The sequence below is a fragment of the Orcinus orca genome, chromosome 10 (genome assembly GCF_937001465.1).
Source record: "Orcinus orca chromosome 10, mOrcOrc1.1, whole genome shotgun sequence".
Classification (NCBI taxonomy): Eukaryota; Metazoa; Chordata; class Mammalia; order Artiodactyla; family Delphinidae; genus Orcinus; species Orcinus orca.
The window spans coordinates 51,802,849-51,818,510 of NC_064568.1; the positions used below are offsets into that span (position 1 = coordinate 51,802,849).

The 15,662-nt window shown below is 43.8% G+C and overlaps 1 protein-coding gene and 1 long non-coding RNA gene across 6 annotated transcripts in view; one reads left to right on the plus strand and one right to left on the minus strand.

Moving 5' to 3' along the window:
* The window catches only part of CNOT10 (CCR4-NOT transcription complex subunit 10), a 63,016-nt gene extending 60,779 nt beyond the window's left edge, over window positions 1-2,237 (minus strand). For 2 of the 4 annotated variants that reach the window (XM_033405475.2, XM_033405474.2), the window contains exon 1: window positions 2,066-2,237. In XM_033405475.2, the coding sequence (XP_033261366.1) occupies window positions 2,066-2,237 (172 nt within the window). Of the gene's footprint in view, window positions 1-1,980 lie in introns of all 4 variants that reach the window. The other 2 variants (XM_049715901.1, XM_004279692.3) reach the window with 1 other exon arrangement.
* A 34-nt stretch (window positions 2,238-2,271) lies between these two features.
* LOC117196529 (uncharacterized) overlaps window positions 2,272-15,662 on the plus strand; it is a 71,472-nt gene continuing 58,081 nt past the window's right edge. For both annotated transcript variants that reach the window (XR_004476759.2, XR_004476758.2), the window contains exons 1-2: window positions 2,272-2,534; window positions 12,564-12,618. This is a non-coding gene — a long non-coding RNA (uncharacterized LOC117196529). The remainder of the gene's footprint in view (window positions 2,535-12,563; window positions 12,619-15,662) is intronic.

Here is a 15,662-nt window from a genome sequence, read left to right on the forward strand (position 1 = left end):
GATGTATACGTATAGCTGATTCACTTTGCTGTACAGCAGAAACTAACACAACATTGTAAAGTAACTGTACTCCAATTTTTTTTAAAAAAAAGAGAGAGATAAAGGCCAGAACAACCGCACTTGAAATGGGGATGGAGAGGAGGAGCGGAGAGATTCATGGGGCCACACTAAACACTCATCTACTTAATACAAATTCAACCTTATTATCTAGGTAGGAAGTTTCCTACACTGTGGCCTATAAGCTTAAACCAATCAAAGAAAGGCCCCAAATCACTCTGGACCTTATTCTTCTACTACATATATTACATAGCTCTTCCCAAATGGGAGTGCCACTATAATAAGGCTGACTCTAACAGACTGAATAGCAGGTCTTCAAAAGCAGGGAGTGTGTCATATCCATTTCTTTAATATCCAAGGCAGTGCCTGGCACTCAATTTTTATGAACGAATGAATGAATAAGTAGAAGAATGCTTTATGACTGAAACAGGACTTGAAAACAACATAGGTTTTAGGCCTAAAAAGGTCATTCCAGGCAAGTGCAATGGTATGGGTGAATAGAAATGGTAAACCTGGGGGAGAGACAATGTCCTAAACTAAGATGGAATATGTTGGTCCTCTTGGTCCAGCCTTGCATAGGCCATGCTTATTCCCTGCCTGGAACTTTCTCCCACCCACCCCTCCTCATTCCGTATGGCTCACCCCTTCATTTCGTTGGGGTGTCTGCTCAAATATCACCTCACCAGAGGCTTTCCCTGACCAGCCTACCTAAAATTCTCTAGCGCCCTCTAAAGGTTTAGCCTCACTCTCTAAACCTTTTCTCTTGTTTTTCTTCTTAGTAGATTACTGAAGAGATGCTCTGACAATTTCATTCATCTGTACCTATATTAGGCTTGGCTCACTTTAATTTCAAATCAAGTTCGTCAGTTATTGAGATCAGGACCTAATAAAAAAATTACAGCACATTGAGATTTTTTCCTTTTTTTTTTTTTTTTTTTTGCGGTACGCGGGCCTCTCACTGTTGTGGCCTCTCCCGTTGCGGAGCACAGGCTCCGGACGCGCAGGCTCAGCGGTCATGGCTCACGGGCCCAGCCGCTCCGCGGCACGTGGGATCTTCCCGGACCGGGGTACGAACCCGTGTCCCCTGCATCGGCAGGCGCACTCTCAACCACTGCGCCACCAGGGAAGCCCTCTTTTCCTTTTTTAAAAAAATTAATTTTACTGTAAAAAGTCTAACTGTTGACCACTTCTAAGTCCTGTCATTTAAGTTCCTTCCAACAAAACCTGGATGGATGCCACAGAGAACATTATTTTCTTACAGGAAATATACGCCAGACCGTCCCAGAGTAGGCAGGAAAGAATTTTATATTCCTCAATGGAGAAGATTCTAGGAATGGAGCAGTAATCCATAAAGAAAATCGTCGAGATTAAACTTAAGGGGAAAAGAGGTTCTAAACGCAAGATATTATAGAGAGCACAGCTCGAAGTGAGACACGATAATGTTATGCCTATTTCAATAAGTTGTTTTTACAAAGCTAATTACACAAGACGTCGCTGACCATAGGCAGGCTGATGTGGCGGAAACCACCCAGATGAGTCCTAGCCCGAGCCGGGGGCATCAAGGTAGCCGCATCTCCGGGGTGAACTTTCCTTGCTCTGCCTTCCTCAGTGGGAATTCGAAAAGTCTGTGAAGCGGCCACCTAGATTTAAGCTTTTTAAATCTGAGATATTCCGGAGAGCCGGGCAAAGGCGGCCAGAAGCGGCTTCATACTGCACTTGGTAAGAAACTGTCGGACCTTGGGCCCAAAGACTCACAGTAGCGACGGCCAAGGGAGGAGATGGGGGAGAGAAATGCACGCTCCAATTAGAGTCGCCCCGGAGTCCCCATCCCTCGTCCCCACCCGGGGCCCCGCCACCGCAGCATAGGGTCTGCCCGCCCCCGCGGGTCCCGCCGCCCCAGCGCGCGAGGCGCGGGCGCCTCACCTGCAGGCTTGTCTGCGGCCATCTTCCCGCCTCGGCTCGGGTTCCCCGCAGGTGGCGTGGCCTCCACTCCAGCTGCCCGGCTTACCGCTATCCTGGACCTCGGAGGACGACCCTGCGCCCACTCCGGCTCCGGGCCCCTGGGTTCCGGCCTGGGGAGTGGGCAGACGGCGGGCTGAGGAAGTGACGAAGACTAGTTTGCGTCGTCTAGCAACAGCAGCAGCGTCTCCGCCCCGGGCGGTGCCACTACCTCCAGCCATGCACGGTTTCCGCCCCGCCGCGTCCCCTGACACACTACTTCCGGGGGCCGCGGCCGGCGTGGGAACTGCGGCTGGCCCCGCCCCACGCTGGCGTCCCCGGCGGCCCGCCCCCTGCGGCGTGAGCGCGCGCGCCCGGCCGGACGTGCGCTCACCCGCGCGTCTGCGCGTGTGTTGGGTGTGCCGGTTGGGAGCTGCGCGCCGCTGCTGTGTGCTTATCCTGGTTAGAATTCTCGAGTATCCGAGCTCTTGTCCCTCATTTTACATAAAACCAGAGTAACTGCACCTGACATCTATATGGTAAGCATTGAGCCTTGCACTTGGCTTGTACACTTTTAATGATTTCTCTCAGCTCTGTGAGAAGGCACAGTTGCGATTCCCCGTTTGGAAACAAAACGAAACATTTTATTTTAGAGGTTTTAGATTTACAAGAAAATTGCAAAATGATACATGGAGCTCTTGTATACTCTTCACCTAGTTCCCCCTGTTGTGATCCTCTTGAATAATTATTACATTACTATGGTACATCCGTCACATCTAAGAAACAACTTTGGTTGGTACATTACTATTAACTAAATTCAACATTTAAAAAAATGAAAAAAAACTTTTTTTAGTCAATGTCGATTTTCTGTTCCAGGATCTTGTCCAAGATACCACATTAAATTATTCATGTCTCCTTAGGCTTTTTTTTTTTTTTTTCCCGCTCTGCTGCGCCGCTTGCAGAATCGCAGAGTCTTAGTTCTCCGACCAGGGATCGAACCTGGGCCAGCATCCAAGTCCTAACCACTGGACCGCTAGGGAATTCCCTCCTTAGGCTATTCTCGTCTGTAATCACTTCTCAGATTTTCCTTGTTCGTGATGACTTTAACAGCTTTGAAGAATACTGGTCAAGATTTTTTTTTTTTTTTTTTTTTTGCGGTACGCGGGCCTCTCATTGTTGTAGCCTGTCCCGTTGCGGAGCACAGGCTCCGGACGCTCAGGCTCAGCGGCCATGGCTCACGGGCCCAGCCGCTCCGCGGCATGTGGGATCTTCCCGGACCAGGGCACGAACCCGTGTCCCCTGCATCGGCAGGCGGACTCTCAACCACTGCTTCACCAGGGAAGCCCTAGTATGTCTTTTGATGAGTATGTTAGAGCCCACATAAAAAGACACCTGCAGTGTTTACTGGTCTAGCCACTGTAAGGAGCCTCTCAATAAAAAAGGAATTAAAAGGAAATTGAGAGAATTTGGGCTTTTGCTGGATGATTTTAAAGAGGGATTAGGGAAGTTGAGGGGTTGGCAGTTTTGGATTGGAGGCAGTCAGGAAACAGACAATTCAGTGATTGAGTGTCTTAGTTTTTATCTAGTAGTTTTTATCTAGGAGGCAGGAGGATTAAAGCAAGGCTAGAGAGTTGTCATTGGTCAGGGAGCTGCATCAGTCATGTTAGAAGAAGGAGGTGTTCCCTCATTTTTGTGCTTATGGAGGGCTTCATTTCTGTCTTGTCCCAAACACAATTATGGTGTAACCTTCTCTGAACATGTTCATATTCTGTGAGTGTAGTGTATGTCCCGCTGGGAGTGTTCTGCTAGAAGAATTGTTTTTCTCTTAAGTCTCCAGGCTTGTCAGCAGAGCCATTTTTCACTTTCTCACATGTGGTCCCACCTCTTGGACCTTATCCATTTCACAGATATGGAAAATGAGGTGTTAACCCACTTTCTCAAGTAACAAGACTAGTAAACAACTATTATCTTAACTGTTACATTCAGCTTTAAAGGTTCTAGAATTCGCCTATGTGGAAAACGTCTTGGGTCTCTTCTCTCACCTTTCCATATTGGCAGCTCTCCCTCGTTTACAGGGAGGAAGAAGAGTTAATTCAGACATGGGAGGTGTGGGACTTCCCCAGTGGCGCATTGATTAAGAATCCGCCTGCCAATGCAGGGGACACGGGTTCGAGCCCTGGTCCGGGAAGATCCCGCATACCGCGGAGCAACTAAGCCCGTGCACCACAACTACTGAAGCCTGCAGGCCTAGAGCCCTTGCTCTGCAACAAGAGAAGCCACTGCAATGAGAAGCCCATGCACCGCAACGAAGAGTAGTCCCCTCTTGCCGCAACTAGAGGAAGCCCGCACGCAGCAACGAAGACCCAACGCAGCCAAAAATAAATAGATAAATAAATAAAAATTTATTTAAAAAAAAAAGTGGGAGGTAAAAAATCTCAGTGGGACTCTGCTTGGTCACCAGCCATGGTGAGTCAGTTCGCATCCAGCTAGTGATGGTACCAGCTAGTGATGGTACCACTGTGTACCCACAGTGCCTCAAACCCGATGTGGTCCTTGCCATTTGTGGAAGACTGTCTCCAAGAATGGTTGTCACCAGTCCCTCCCATCCCAATATGAACATTGCTGCTCTTCCCCTCCCTTTGAGTATGAGTTGTGACTTGCTCCAACCAACAGAATGCAGAAGTGATGCTGAGCCAGTTTTGGTTCTAGCCCTTGAAAGGCATGGCAGTGTCCACTTTTCCTCCCTTGTACTCAGCTACCATGCTGTAAGGCTATAAGACTGTCCTGCTGGAGCGAGACCATGAGAAGGGGAGCCAAGATGTCCCAAGTGACAACCAGCACCAAGGTTCCAGACATAAGAATGAAGCCTTCTTGAACCTTCTAGCCCAATCCAGCTGCCAGCTCAATGCAGTCACATGAGTGATCCTAGCTAACATCATATGAAGCAGAAAAACTGCTCAGGGGCTTCCCTGGTGGTGCAGTGGTTGGGAGTCCACCTGCCAGTGCAGGGGACACAGGTTCGATCCGTGGTCCGGGAGGATCCCACGTGCTGCAGAGCAACTAAGCCCATGCACCACAACTACTGAGCCCACGTGCTGCAGCTACTGAAGCTCGCGCACCTAGAACCTGTGCTCCACAACAAGAGAAACCACCATAATGAGAAGTAGCCCCCACTGGCCAGAACTAGAGAAAGCCCTCACGCAGCAATGAAGACCCAATGCAGCCAAAAAAAAAAAAAAGAAAAGAAAAACTGCTCAGTCAACCCCCAGAATGGTGAAAAATAATAAGTTATTGTTATTGGACAATGACTAATTTAAAAAATTGAGATATAAGCACATACCATGCAATTCACCATTTTAAAGTGTATAATTCCATGGTTTTTAGTATATTCACAAAGTTGTGCAGACATTACCAATATCTAATTCTGTGTCAAACCAGCAAGGTAGAGTGGGGTTTTTCGGGGTTTTTTTTTTTGGCCATACCTTGTGGCATGCAGAATCTTTCCCCACCAGGGATCAAACCGGTGCCCCCTGCCGTGGAAGCACGGAGTCTTAACCACTGGACCACCGGTCCTGTTTTTTGTTTTTTTGTTTTTTTTAATGACTCATTGGTGCCTTCTCCTTGAGGACATTTCCAATTTACAAGTGAAGAAAAAAATATGTATGTAAAAAAATATGTATGTAAAAACATATTTTTATTACTCTCTAAAACCTGAATTCAGAAAGATTATTCAACTATAAATAATGGGAAAATTGAGTAGTTAAAATTTTATCATCATCATGATGAGATATTTCAGAACACAGAAAAGTACAGATATATTATGACAAGTTTATTTACCACTCAGATTTGACAAATGTCAACGTTCACCACGTTTGCTTCAGATCTTTCTTTTGAAAACCGTTACTGGTACAGATGAGTTCAATTTATATTCCCTTCCTGATTGCATTTCCCTTACTCTCTTCCCAGAGGTAGGCACTTCTTTGAAGATGCTATGTATCCTTGTAGTCCATGTTTAAAACATGATATACCCATAAACAACACTTATTATTATTCATTCAACTTTAAATATCACACTGACAGTATCATTCTGAAACTTGCTTTTTAATTTCTTTTATTTAAAAAAATTAAAAAGGGACTTCCCTGGTGGTGCAGTGGTTAAGACTCTGCACTCCCAATGCAGGGGGCCTGGGTTTGATCCCTGGTCAGGGAACTAGATCCCGTATGCCGCAACTAAGAGCCTGCATACTGCAACTAAAAGATCCTGCACATGGCAACAAAGATCCCGCGTGCTGCAGCTAAGACCTGGCACAGCCAAATAAGTAAGTAAATAAATAAATATTTTTAAAATAAAATAAAATGTTTTAAAATAATTTTTAAATTAAAATTTTTTTTTTTTTTGCCACACCATGGGGCTTGTGGGATCTTAGTTCCCCAACCAGGGATTGAACCCGGGCCACGGCAGTGAAAGCGCCTAGTCCTAACCCCTGGACTGCCTGGGAATTCCCTGAAACTTGCTTTTTCAACTCAATGCTACATTTTTGAGATTGAAATATATATTCATAATATATAATATTCATTTAAAATATATAATATATTTATATAAACATTATAAATGTATTATATATATTAAACAACATATATAGTTTATAGTATTCCACTAAATGATGATCACTTAGGTATACTTTTGTAGCATGATCCTTACATAGAAGTCTCATAGGGACTTCCCTGGCAGTTCAGTGGTTAACACTCTGCACTTCCAACGCACGGGGCTTGGGTTCAGTCCCGGTCGGGGAACTAAGATCCCACATGCCTCGCAGTGTAGCCAAAAAAGAAAAGTCTCATAAATAATAAAGGCATTAAATATCTCACTGATGAGAAATCTGCAGGTAGACTGTTCCATTGCTAAATCAGTGACTCAGCAGTGTCAAGATGCAGTTGGGCATCCCTGGGGTTCTATCTTCCTCTTGTGGTCCCAAGATAATGGCCATAGCTCTGAGCATCATACGCTTGCCTGTCGCGGTATCCAAAGGAAGTGGAGGAAGGGGGAAAAGAATTTTCCTTTTCCAGCCTTATTCTCTAACAAATAGGTACCACATTTCATCAAACCCAAGATCCTATCAATTTACTACTAAAAATAAAGAGTGCTGACAATTAAACTGACTTAATGCTTTCTTATCCCTTAGAATTTATGTTTAAATAAATAGCTCTTTGAGACCTAGACATAAAATTTTTAAAATTATATATTACTCCTGAGTATACAAAACAAGAAAATAGAAATGAACTAAATTGTTTAAGGTATTTTCAGAACGTCTTCCTGCCAGAGTTCCACTCTAAATTACTTTTCAATTCAGTGCCTTCCCTGTCTGTGTTCATCACCCTCTGTGCCCTCAGGAACACTGGCAGGACAGCAGTCTCCTCACAGAATCACCACTGTTGTCTCAAGAAGGCCCATTCTGCAGGTTTCAGTTCTGGCACTTTCTGGATCTTACCAGAAGTCACGAATGGTAGGTTTTCAGATCGTTTGCACACACACGGGGAACGACAATCACACCATAGCAGCCATCTGACAGAGATTGTGAGAAGCCTGATAATTTCAGAAGCAAAAGAAAGAGTGTGTGTCTTAGAATCAATGAAGTACAGTGAATCTTTCTCAGAAGTCTCTCACCAAAATCTCCCCTTAGTTCTCCTCGGTGAAGTTGGTAGCCTGCCCACCACTGGATCAATTACTGGCAAAAGAGATTCCATCTTATGCCTTGGATTCATCACAATGCATCCATAAAACATTTATGTGGGGGATAAGTAAAATCAGGATTTTATTAAACAGGAGGAGCAGGAACGGACTGCTGAAAGGACAGTCCCTTATCACTTTATCACTGTTTTTCTCTTATTGACAGACTCATTTCCAATTTTCATTTTACAAACACAGCTGCAGAACCACCCTTGGACATGTGCACTGTTACCAGAGCTTCTCTAGGATACATACTATAAGGTGGAATTTATTTGAAAGTATAACGAATCCTATGTGTCTATCCCCTAGCTTCATTTCGTCATAGACTTATTTCATCTCCCCTGTCCCCTTCTTATGTTTTTGTTGCTGGAATATTTTAAAGCAAGTCCCAGACATCATACCATTCACTTCTAAACACTTCAGTATGCACCCCAAAAGGAATATCCAAATACTTTCTTGCATAACCACAATGCCATTATCACATCTAACACAATTCAAAATAATTCCTTAATATCATTCAATTACCAAGCCATACTCAAATTTCCTCTATTGTATAAAAATACTCTTTCTGTAATTTCTGTTTAGAATCAGGATCAAACAAGATCTCTTTTATTTGGTTATGTCTCTTGTGTTTCTTATAAGTCTTTTAAGTCCTATGTTTCTCTTAATCTAGAACAGTCCCCTACCCTTTTATTTTTTCTTTCATTGACTGGTTGATGAAATTAGAGTCCAATATAAGATCCCTCCTTTGAGATCTGGTATATTGCTTCCTTGTGGACTACATCCTTTATGCTCAATATTTCCTGTGGACTGGAGATCAGCTTTAAAGGCTTGATTATATTATGATTCAAAAAAACTTTTCCCTGAGAATCTTTCCTAGGTGGTGCTGTGTACTTTTTGCATCACTGTCTGGAGGCATGTTATACTTTCTGTCTCATTTTTGGTGACATTAAGATTGATCCTTGGGTTCAGATAGTGACAGTCTGATTTTTTTTTTTTTTTTTTTTTGCTGCGTTGGGTCTTCATTGCTGTGCGCAGGCTTTTCTCTAGTTGGGGCGAACGGGGGGCTACTCTTCGTTGCGGTGCACGGGTTTCTTATTGTAGTGGCTTCTCTTGTTGCAGAGCACGGGCTCTAGGCATGTGGGCTTCAGTAGTTGCAGCACCTCGGCTCAGTAGTTGTGGCTCACGGGCTCTAGAGCACAGGCTCAGTAGTTGTGGCGCATGGGCTTAGTTGCTCCGCGGCATGTGGGATCTTCCTGGACCAGGGCTTGAACCCGTGTCCCCTGCATTGGCAGGTGGATTGTTAACCACTGCACCACCAGGGAAGTCCCTGACAGTCTGATTTTTATACATTTCCTACCAGCCTTTCTCCTAGTGGTTTCTGAAGCACTAATGATCACTGCCTTAATCAGTTATTTCACTAATAGTTGAAACAATTTTCGACTTTGGACACTCCTGCCTCCGTTAACTAGAATCAGGGCTGAGAGCCTCCGTGAATTTTATACACTAGGCATCTCCCTTGCCTTACCTTAGTCCTAGCCCTAGCTAGAATTCTTCTGCAGTGAAAAACTTTCCCTTGTCCACAGTGATATTTGGTTACACTGAAATTCAGTTTATATCAGAAGGGTAGGATGAATGCTTAGTTCTTTCCCCTGTAATTATTGATGTTCCGAGGAGTAAGTTGATGTCCCAACAATCTCTAGGACTTTTTCTTTTCTAAAAAATTATTCTGAACTCATATATTTTTTATATGTTCAATATGTTTTAATCAACTGCAGTCCTTAATCTTTTTGAAATTAAAGTCCATGTGTGGACTTCCCTGGTGGCGCAGTGGTTAAAAATCCGCCTGCCAACGCAGGGTACACAGGTTCGAGCCCTGGTCGGGGAAGATCCCACATGCCACGGAGCAGCTAAACCTGTGCACCACAACTACTGAGCCTGTGCTCTAGAGCCCGTGAGCCACAAATACTGAGCCCGAGTGACACAACTACTGAAGCCTGTGCGCCTAGAGCCCGTGCTCCGCAACTGGAGAAGCCACCGCAATGAGAAACCCGCGCACCGCACCGAAGAGTAGCCCCCGCTCGCAGCAACTAGAGAAAAGCCCGCGTGCAGCAAGGAAGACCCAATGCAGCCAAAAATTAAAAAAAAAAAAAAAAAAAAGGCATTCTCAGAGAACTGTAGCCCTATCCTCACCTGCACTTCCCATTCCCATTATCTTCTCTTTTTACCCTTTTCCACCCACCCACCCCTGGTAATCAACTTAAGTTCCTGAGAACTTCAGTTACCCCCCACCTTTTAGAAATATGTAAAATGTGAACATTTCTGAAGTAGAGACTCTTAGTCACCTACCCCAGATGAGTTCATCTTCCAAAGTCATACAGTCAGTGGTGAGGGGAGGGATAAAGTGGGAAATTGGTATTGACATATACATACTGATATGTATAAAATAGATAACTAAAAAGGACCTACTGTATAGCACAGGGAACTCTGCTCAATACTATGTAATGACCTGTATGGGAATAGAATTTTAAAAAAGAGTGGATATTTGTGTATGTATAACCGATTCACTTTGCTGAACAGCAGAAGGTAACACAACATTGTAAATCAACTATAGTCCAATAAAAAAAATAAAGCATTTAATATTTTTAAAAAGTCATACAATCTATAATTTTCACTCATCAAAGGCTCCCTTCTCCTACTCTCCCTGGCAGCTAGGTGTAGTCACAGGACTACTGCTTTAAAAGGTTTTTGCATGTCTTCTTTTTCTCTTTTTTCTTTTTCTTCCCATTCTCCATCCTGCTGCCTAGAATGTAAATGTGATGGCTGGAACTCTAACAGCTCTCTTAGATCTTGAAGCCGAGAGTCCAAGGGATAGAGGAGTGGAAAGCTTAAAGAGCTTGCATTCCTGATGATATCATAGACGCTCCATACCAGTTCCAGACTGCATTTGTGTGTGTGTTGCATGCAAGGCTTATTCATTGTTTTTTGTTTTTTTTTTAAATTTTATTTATTTATTTATTTATTTTTGGCTGCGTTGGGTCTTTGCTGCTGCACACGGGCTTTCTCTAGTTGCGGCAAGCGGGGGCTACTTTTTGTTGCGGTGGGCAGGCTTCTCATTGTGGTGGCTTCTCTTGTTGCAGAGCACAGGCTCTAGGCACGCGGGCTTCGGTACTTGTGGCAAGTGGGCTCAGTAGTTGTGGCTCGCGGGCTCTAGAGCACAGGCTCAGTAGTTGTGGCGCACAGGCTTAGTTGTTCCACGGCATGTGGGATCTTCCCGGCAAGGGCTTGAACCCTTGTTCCCTGCATTGGCAGGCGGATTCTTAACCACTGCACCACCAGGGAAGCCCCTATTCATTGTTAATTTGGGTGTTCTATCACATAAAGCTGAAACTAATCTTTTTTTTATTAATTTATTTATTTGCTTGTGCCGGGTCTTAGTTGTGGCAAGTGGGCTCCTTAGTTGCAGCTCTTGGGCTCCTTAGTTGCAGCTCGAGGGCTCCTTAGTTGCAGCATGCAGGCTCCTTAATTCTGGCATGCGAACTCTTAGTTGCAGCATGCATGTGGGATCTAGTTCCCTGACCAGGGATCGAACCCGGGCCCCCTGCATTCGGAGCGCAGAGTCTTAACCACTGCGCCACCAGGGAAGTCCCTGAAACTAATCTTAACTGATTCAGTTTCTAAATGAAATTAAGCAAATAGATCTGATTTTATTTTTGCTTGTGTCATTTAAATTTATTATTTCATTATTTGTGGTCCCATGTAAATCCTGTAATAACTCAGAATGAAAACCATAAGTTTGCATTAGAAATTTTGGTATTGTGATGTCGTCAGGGCTAATATTGATATATGGTTAGTGTTCATGCGTATGGTTATGCTGGTTGTTTACAGATGACTCCAGTACTGAATGAAAAGTGCCTATGCCATATTTGCTACTAAATATTTCAAAAATCACCCCAAGTAAGAATTGCATTCACTGATTTGCACATTTAACAAATAGTTATGGAATGTACTGTGCTAAAGTGTCAATTCAATGGAGAATGAAAATGAACACAGACCCTGTCTATTTACAAACCAATAAGGCTATAGATATTAACGGAGAGTCATATGTATGTATATACATTTGATTGTATATATTTGTTATGTTATATACTATGTTATGACAAATGAGAGGTAGAAGGAGCAGAAAGATGTGATTCTGAGAGTGTTTTTTGTGGGATGTGACCTAGCCCAGGAGTCAGGAGGCTCAGAGAAAGCCTGAAGAAGCTAGATCTGAAGGTAGAAATTAGCAAGGTAAAGGGAAGAGCAGGTTCAAAGGCCCTGTGGTGAGAGGGATCCTGCTGAGTGTGAGGGATGAACATATGTTCAGTGTGGCTTGAGCAGAGAGAACGAGGGGCAAGGGGAGGTCCCCGGAGCAGGGAGGAGCCAGACTGTTCCTTGTCACACAGGCCACGTTAAAGAGTCCTGTTTGTTTCTTGTCCCACAAGGATCACTGTTTTTTATCACCTGGTGTCCAATGTTTTGAAAACCATTATTTTTCATATGTTTTTGAAATATATTTTCTCTACCTTTTCCTCTAATGGTTACTTAGTATTTCATGGTATAGATGTGTCTTGATTTATACAACCAATCCTCCACGGTGATCATTGAGATATTTTCTAATTTTTTGCTATTTCAAAGGGTTACAACCAACATCTTTACACATGCACCTTCTCTTCCATTGCATGATAGCTGTGCAGACACAATTTGTCAATAGAAGGGGCTGATGGAAGAAAAGTCAAAGGCAGACACCCTTTAGGTAAATTAAACAAGACTTCTCTCTTATGGTCATTTTCCTTTCCAGAACCTGCTGTCTCTCACTCCAGGCCAGCCACCTTCAGGAACGCCCAGTTTACTAGGTAGGTACCTGTAAACCCCTGTTATGAATTGTTTCAAGTTCCTTCTTTGTGCGTAGGACTGCTTGGCCATTGCCACTTAAGAGGTAAAGTTAGGCAACTGTTTTATTTATTTATATTTTATTTTTAAATTTTTGGCCACACTGCAAGGCATGTGGAATCTTTGGGAATCTTAATTCCCAAACCAGGGATCGAACCCGCGCCCCCTGCATTAGAAGGCAGAACCCTAACCACTGGACCACCAGGGAAGTCCCTAGGCAACTGTTTTAAATATCCCTGAACCTTCTATGATGAAGAGGAGGCCGTTCTGACCACAGCACATAGGAGTTTCTAGAGCCTCACTTCCTCTCCCGGGTTTATCAGCTGTATTGATGAATGTCAGTAGCTGGCTCCGAGGGAAGGAAAGCCAAGCCCAGTCACCCCCTTGGGTAAATCAGACAGGTTTTACATACCTAGGGGATCCATAAGGAAGCGAGCAGTCAGAAAACAAATCAATCAGCAGCCATCTTTGGGATGGACAGAAATGCAAGCTTCAGAACCTAAACAATCTCACCATAAATGTGCGTGTGCTGGTGGTGGGGTGAGGTGCAGATGGGAACATCTGAGTCTCCAGGGTCACATTCAGCCTCCAGGAAGCTCAACTGACCCCTCCTGGGCCCAGACTGCTGTGTGTATGTATCAACCTGGTATGTGCTGGGCCAGGTGACCCTCACCAGTCCTGGGGCTAAACACTATGGGGCTTCACTGTGGGGCACCATTTACGTACCCTCAGCATGGCTGATCATCACCCTGCCCAACCTCAGGTAAGCCGCCTGGTCTACAAAGTTCCTGAACTCAGAGTTGTGGACACGGGACGTGGCTCAGTGCATTGGAGTCTCTGGGATCGTCCAGCAGATCCTTAGACCAGATGAACGGCCTGGCTGCACGCATACAGGTTCAAAAGCTAGAAGCATCTTTCACCATCCATTCTTGGGAAATGCCTCTTACAACCTTTGCCCATTTCCACAGCCACTGCTGCACCTTTTCCAAGACCTCATCATACTAAGCCTCAGAATTGGCCTTGGACATGGCCTTCATGGTCCCCGGCTCTCTACACACATCCCACATATGTGGCTCTCATTACACGTGTATTAGCGTGAGTTTAGACCTTTGGGATTGGTGTACATACCTACACCCCTAACTTGAAAACATAAATTTCCCACATCTGCCAGGTGACATCCCATTACAAGTTATACATTTAGGCTCAGCATTTTAAGACTGCTTGCTCTGAGAATATGTGATCTGACCAAGATAATACCTCCCTTTGGACTGTCAAGTTTAAACATGGTGGGTCCAGTTCCAATATGAATTTCAAGAGCTTGACTGAATGATATACACAAGTAAACATATAGAGAGACTGGTTGTGATCTCTCACTCTGCTCCTCCATTCAGTCTGTATCTGTTGAAAGGATGTATCTGTTGCATGGATTAGCCACTGTCTTTATACAGAAACGTCTCCTCTATGACTTGTTTCTCTCCGGAGTACCGGAGACCCTGGTGCCCGCCAATCTCAAGTCTCTCCTCCTCAATCCAGCTGGTTTAGTCTCACAGCTTTGCCAACTGGGAGTATGTCTTCCACCTTTGCCCTTTCATTTATCAATAAAACAGGAGGAAGAACAATAGGGCCACAAATCCCTTTCCTTAGGCAGTACAAGGAGGCCAAGGCCATGCTATTTAGAGCAAGTAATGCAAACGGAAATAAATCAAGATATTTTCTCCTGTGGGTAACTTTGTTCTGGCTCCTGGCTACTGTTTAACTTCCTTTGGTGATTGTAGCCATATTTTATAAACCTGCCAGCAGCTGGACCTCGCTCAACTGCAGCAAATGCTGGGAAATCAGACCCAGCTCTCTCTATATATACCTTGTCCCGTGCACTTCCAAACGGACAAGCCTTGCTATCTGATTTCCTGTCCTGACAATTTTGCTTTACTTCATGTCCTTACCATTAAAAAATTTTTTTTAATTGAAGTATAGTTGATTTACAATATTATATTAGTTTCACGTGTACAATATAGTGATTTGAACTTTTTATAGCTTATACTCTACTTAAAGTTATTATAAAATACTGGCTATATTCCCTGTGCTATACAATATATCCTTGTGGTTTATGTATTTTATAAATAGTAGTTTGTATCTCTTAATCTCTTACCCCTTGTTGCCTCCCTCCCTCTCACCTCTTCCCACTGGTAAACCACTAGTTTGTTCTCTGTATCTGTGAGTCTGCTTCTGTTTAGTTATATTGATGTGTTTGTTTTATTTTTTAGATTTCACATATACGTGATGACATACAGTATTTGTCTTTCTCTGTCTGACTTATTTCACTGAGCATAATGTCCTCCAGATCCATTCATATTGTTGCAAATGGCAGAAATTCATTCTTTTTTATGGCTGAGTAGTATTCTATTGTATATATATATACCAGATCTTCTTTACCAATTCATCTGTTTATAGACACTTGTGTTGCTTCCATATCTTGGCTATACTGCTGCTATGAACATTATGGTGCATGCATCTTTTCGAATTAGTGTTTTCATTTTTTTTGGATATATACTCAGGAGTGGAATTGCTGGATCGTATGGTAGTTCTTATTTATTTATTTAGGCCGCACTGTGTGGCATGCAGGATCTTAGTTCCCTGACCAGGGATCGAACCCGTGTGCCCTGCAATGGAAGCTCGGAGTCTTAACCACTGGACTGCCAGGGAAGTCCCTGGTAGTTATATTTTTAGCTTTTGAGGAACCTCCATGCTGTTTTCCGCAGTGGCTGCACCAATTTACATTCCCACCAACAGTGTACAAGATTTTCAAGTTTACTGTACATCCTTGCCAACATTTGTTATTTATGGTCTTTTTGATGATAGCTGTTCTGACAGGTATGAGGTGATATCTCATTGTGGTTTTGATTTGCATTCCATGTCCCTACCATTCTTGATTTCAGCCCGCAGTATGTGTCAAGGATCTGTTTGTACTGTACACTGGCCACTCTGTGAAGGACTTTGCCCCCAGCAG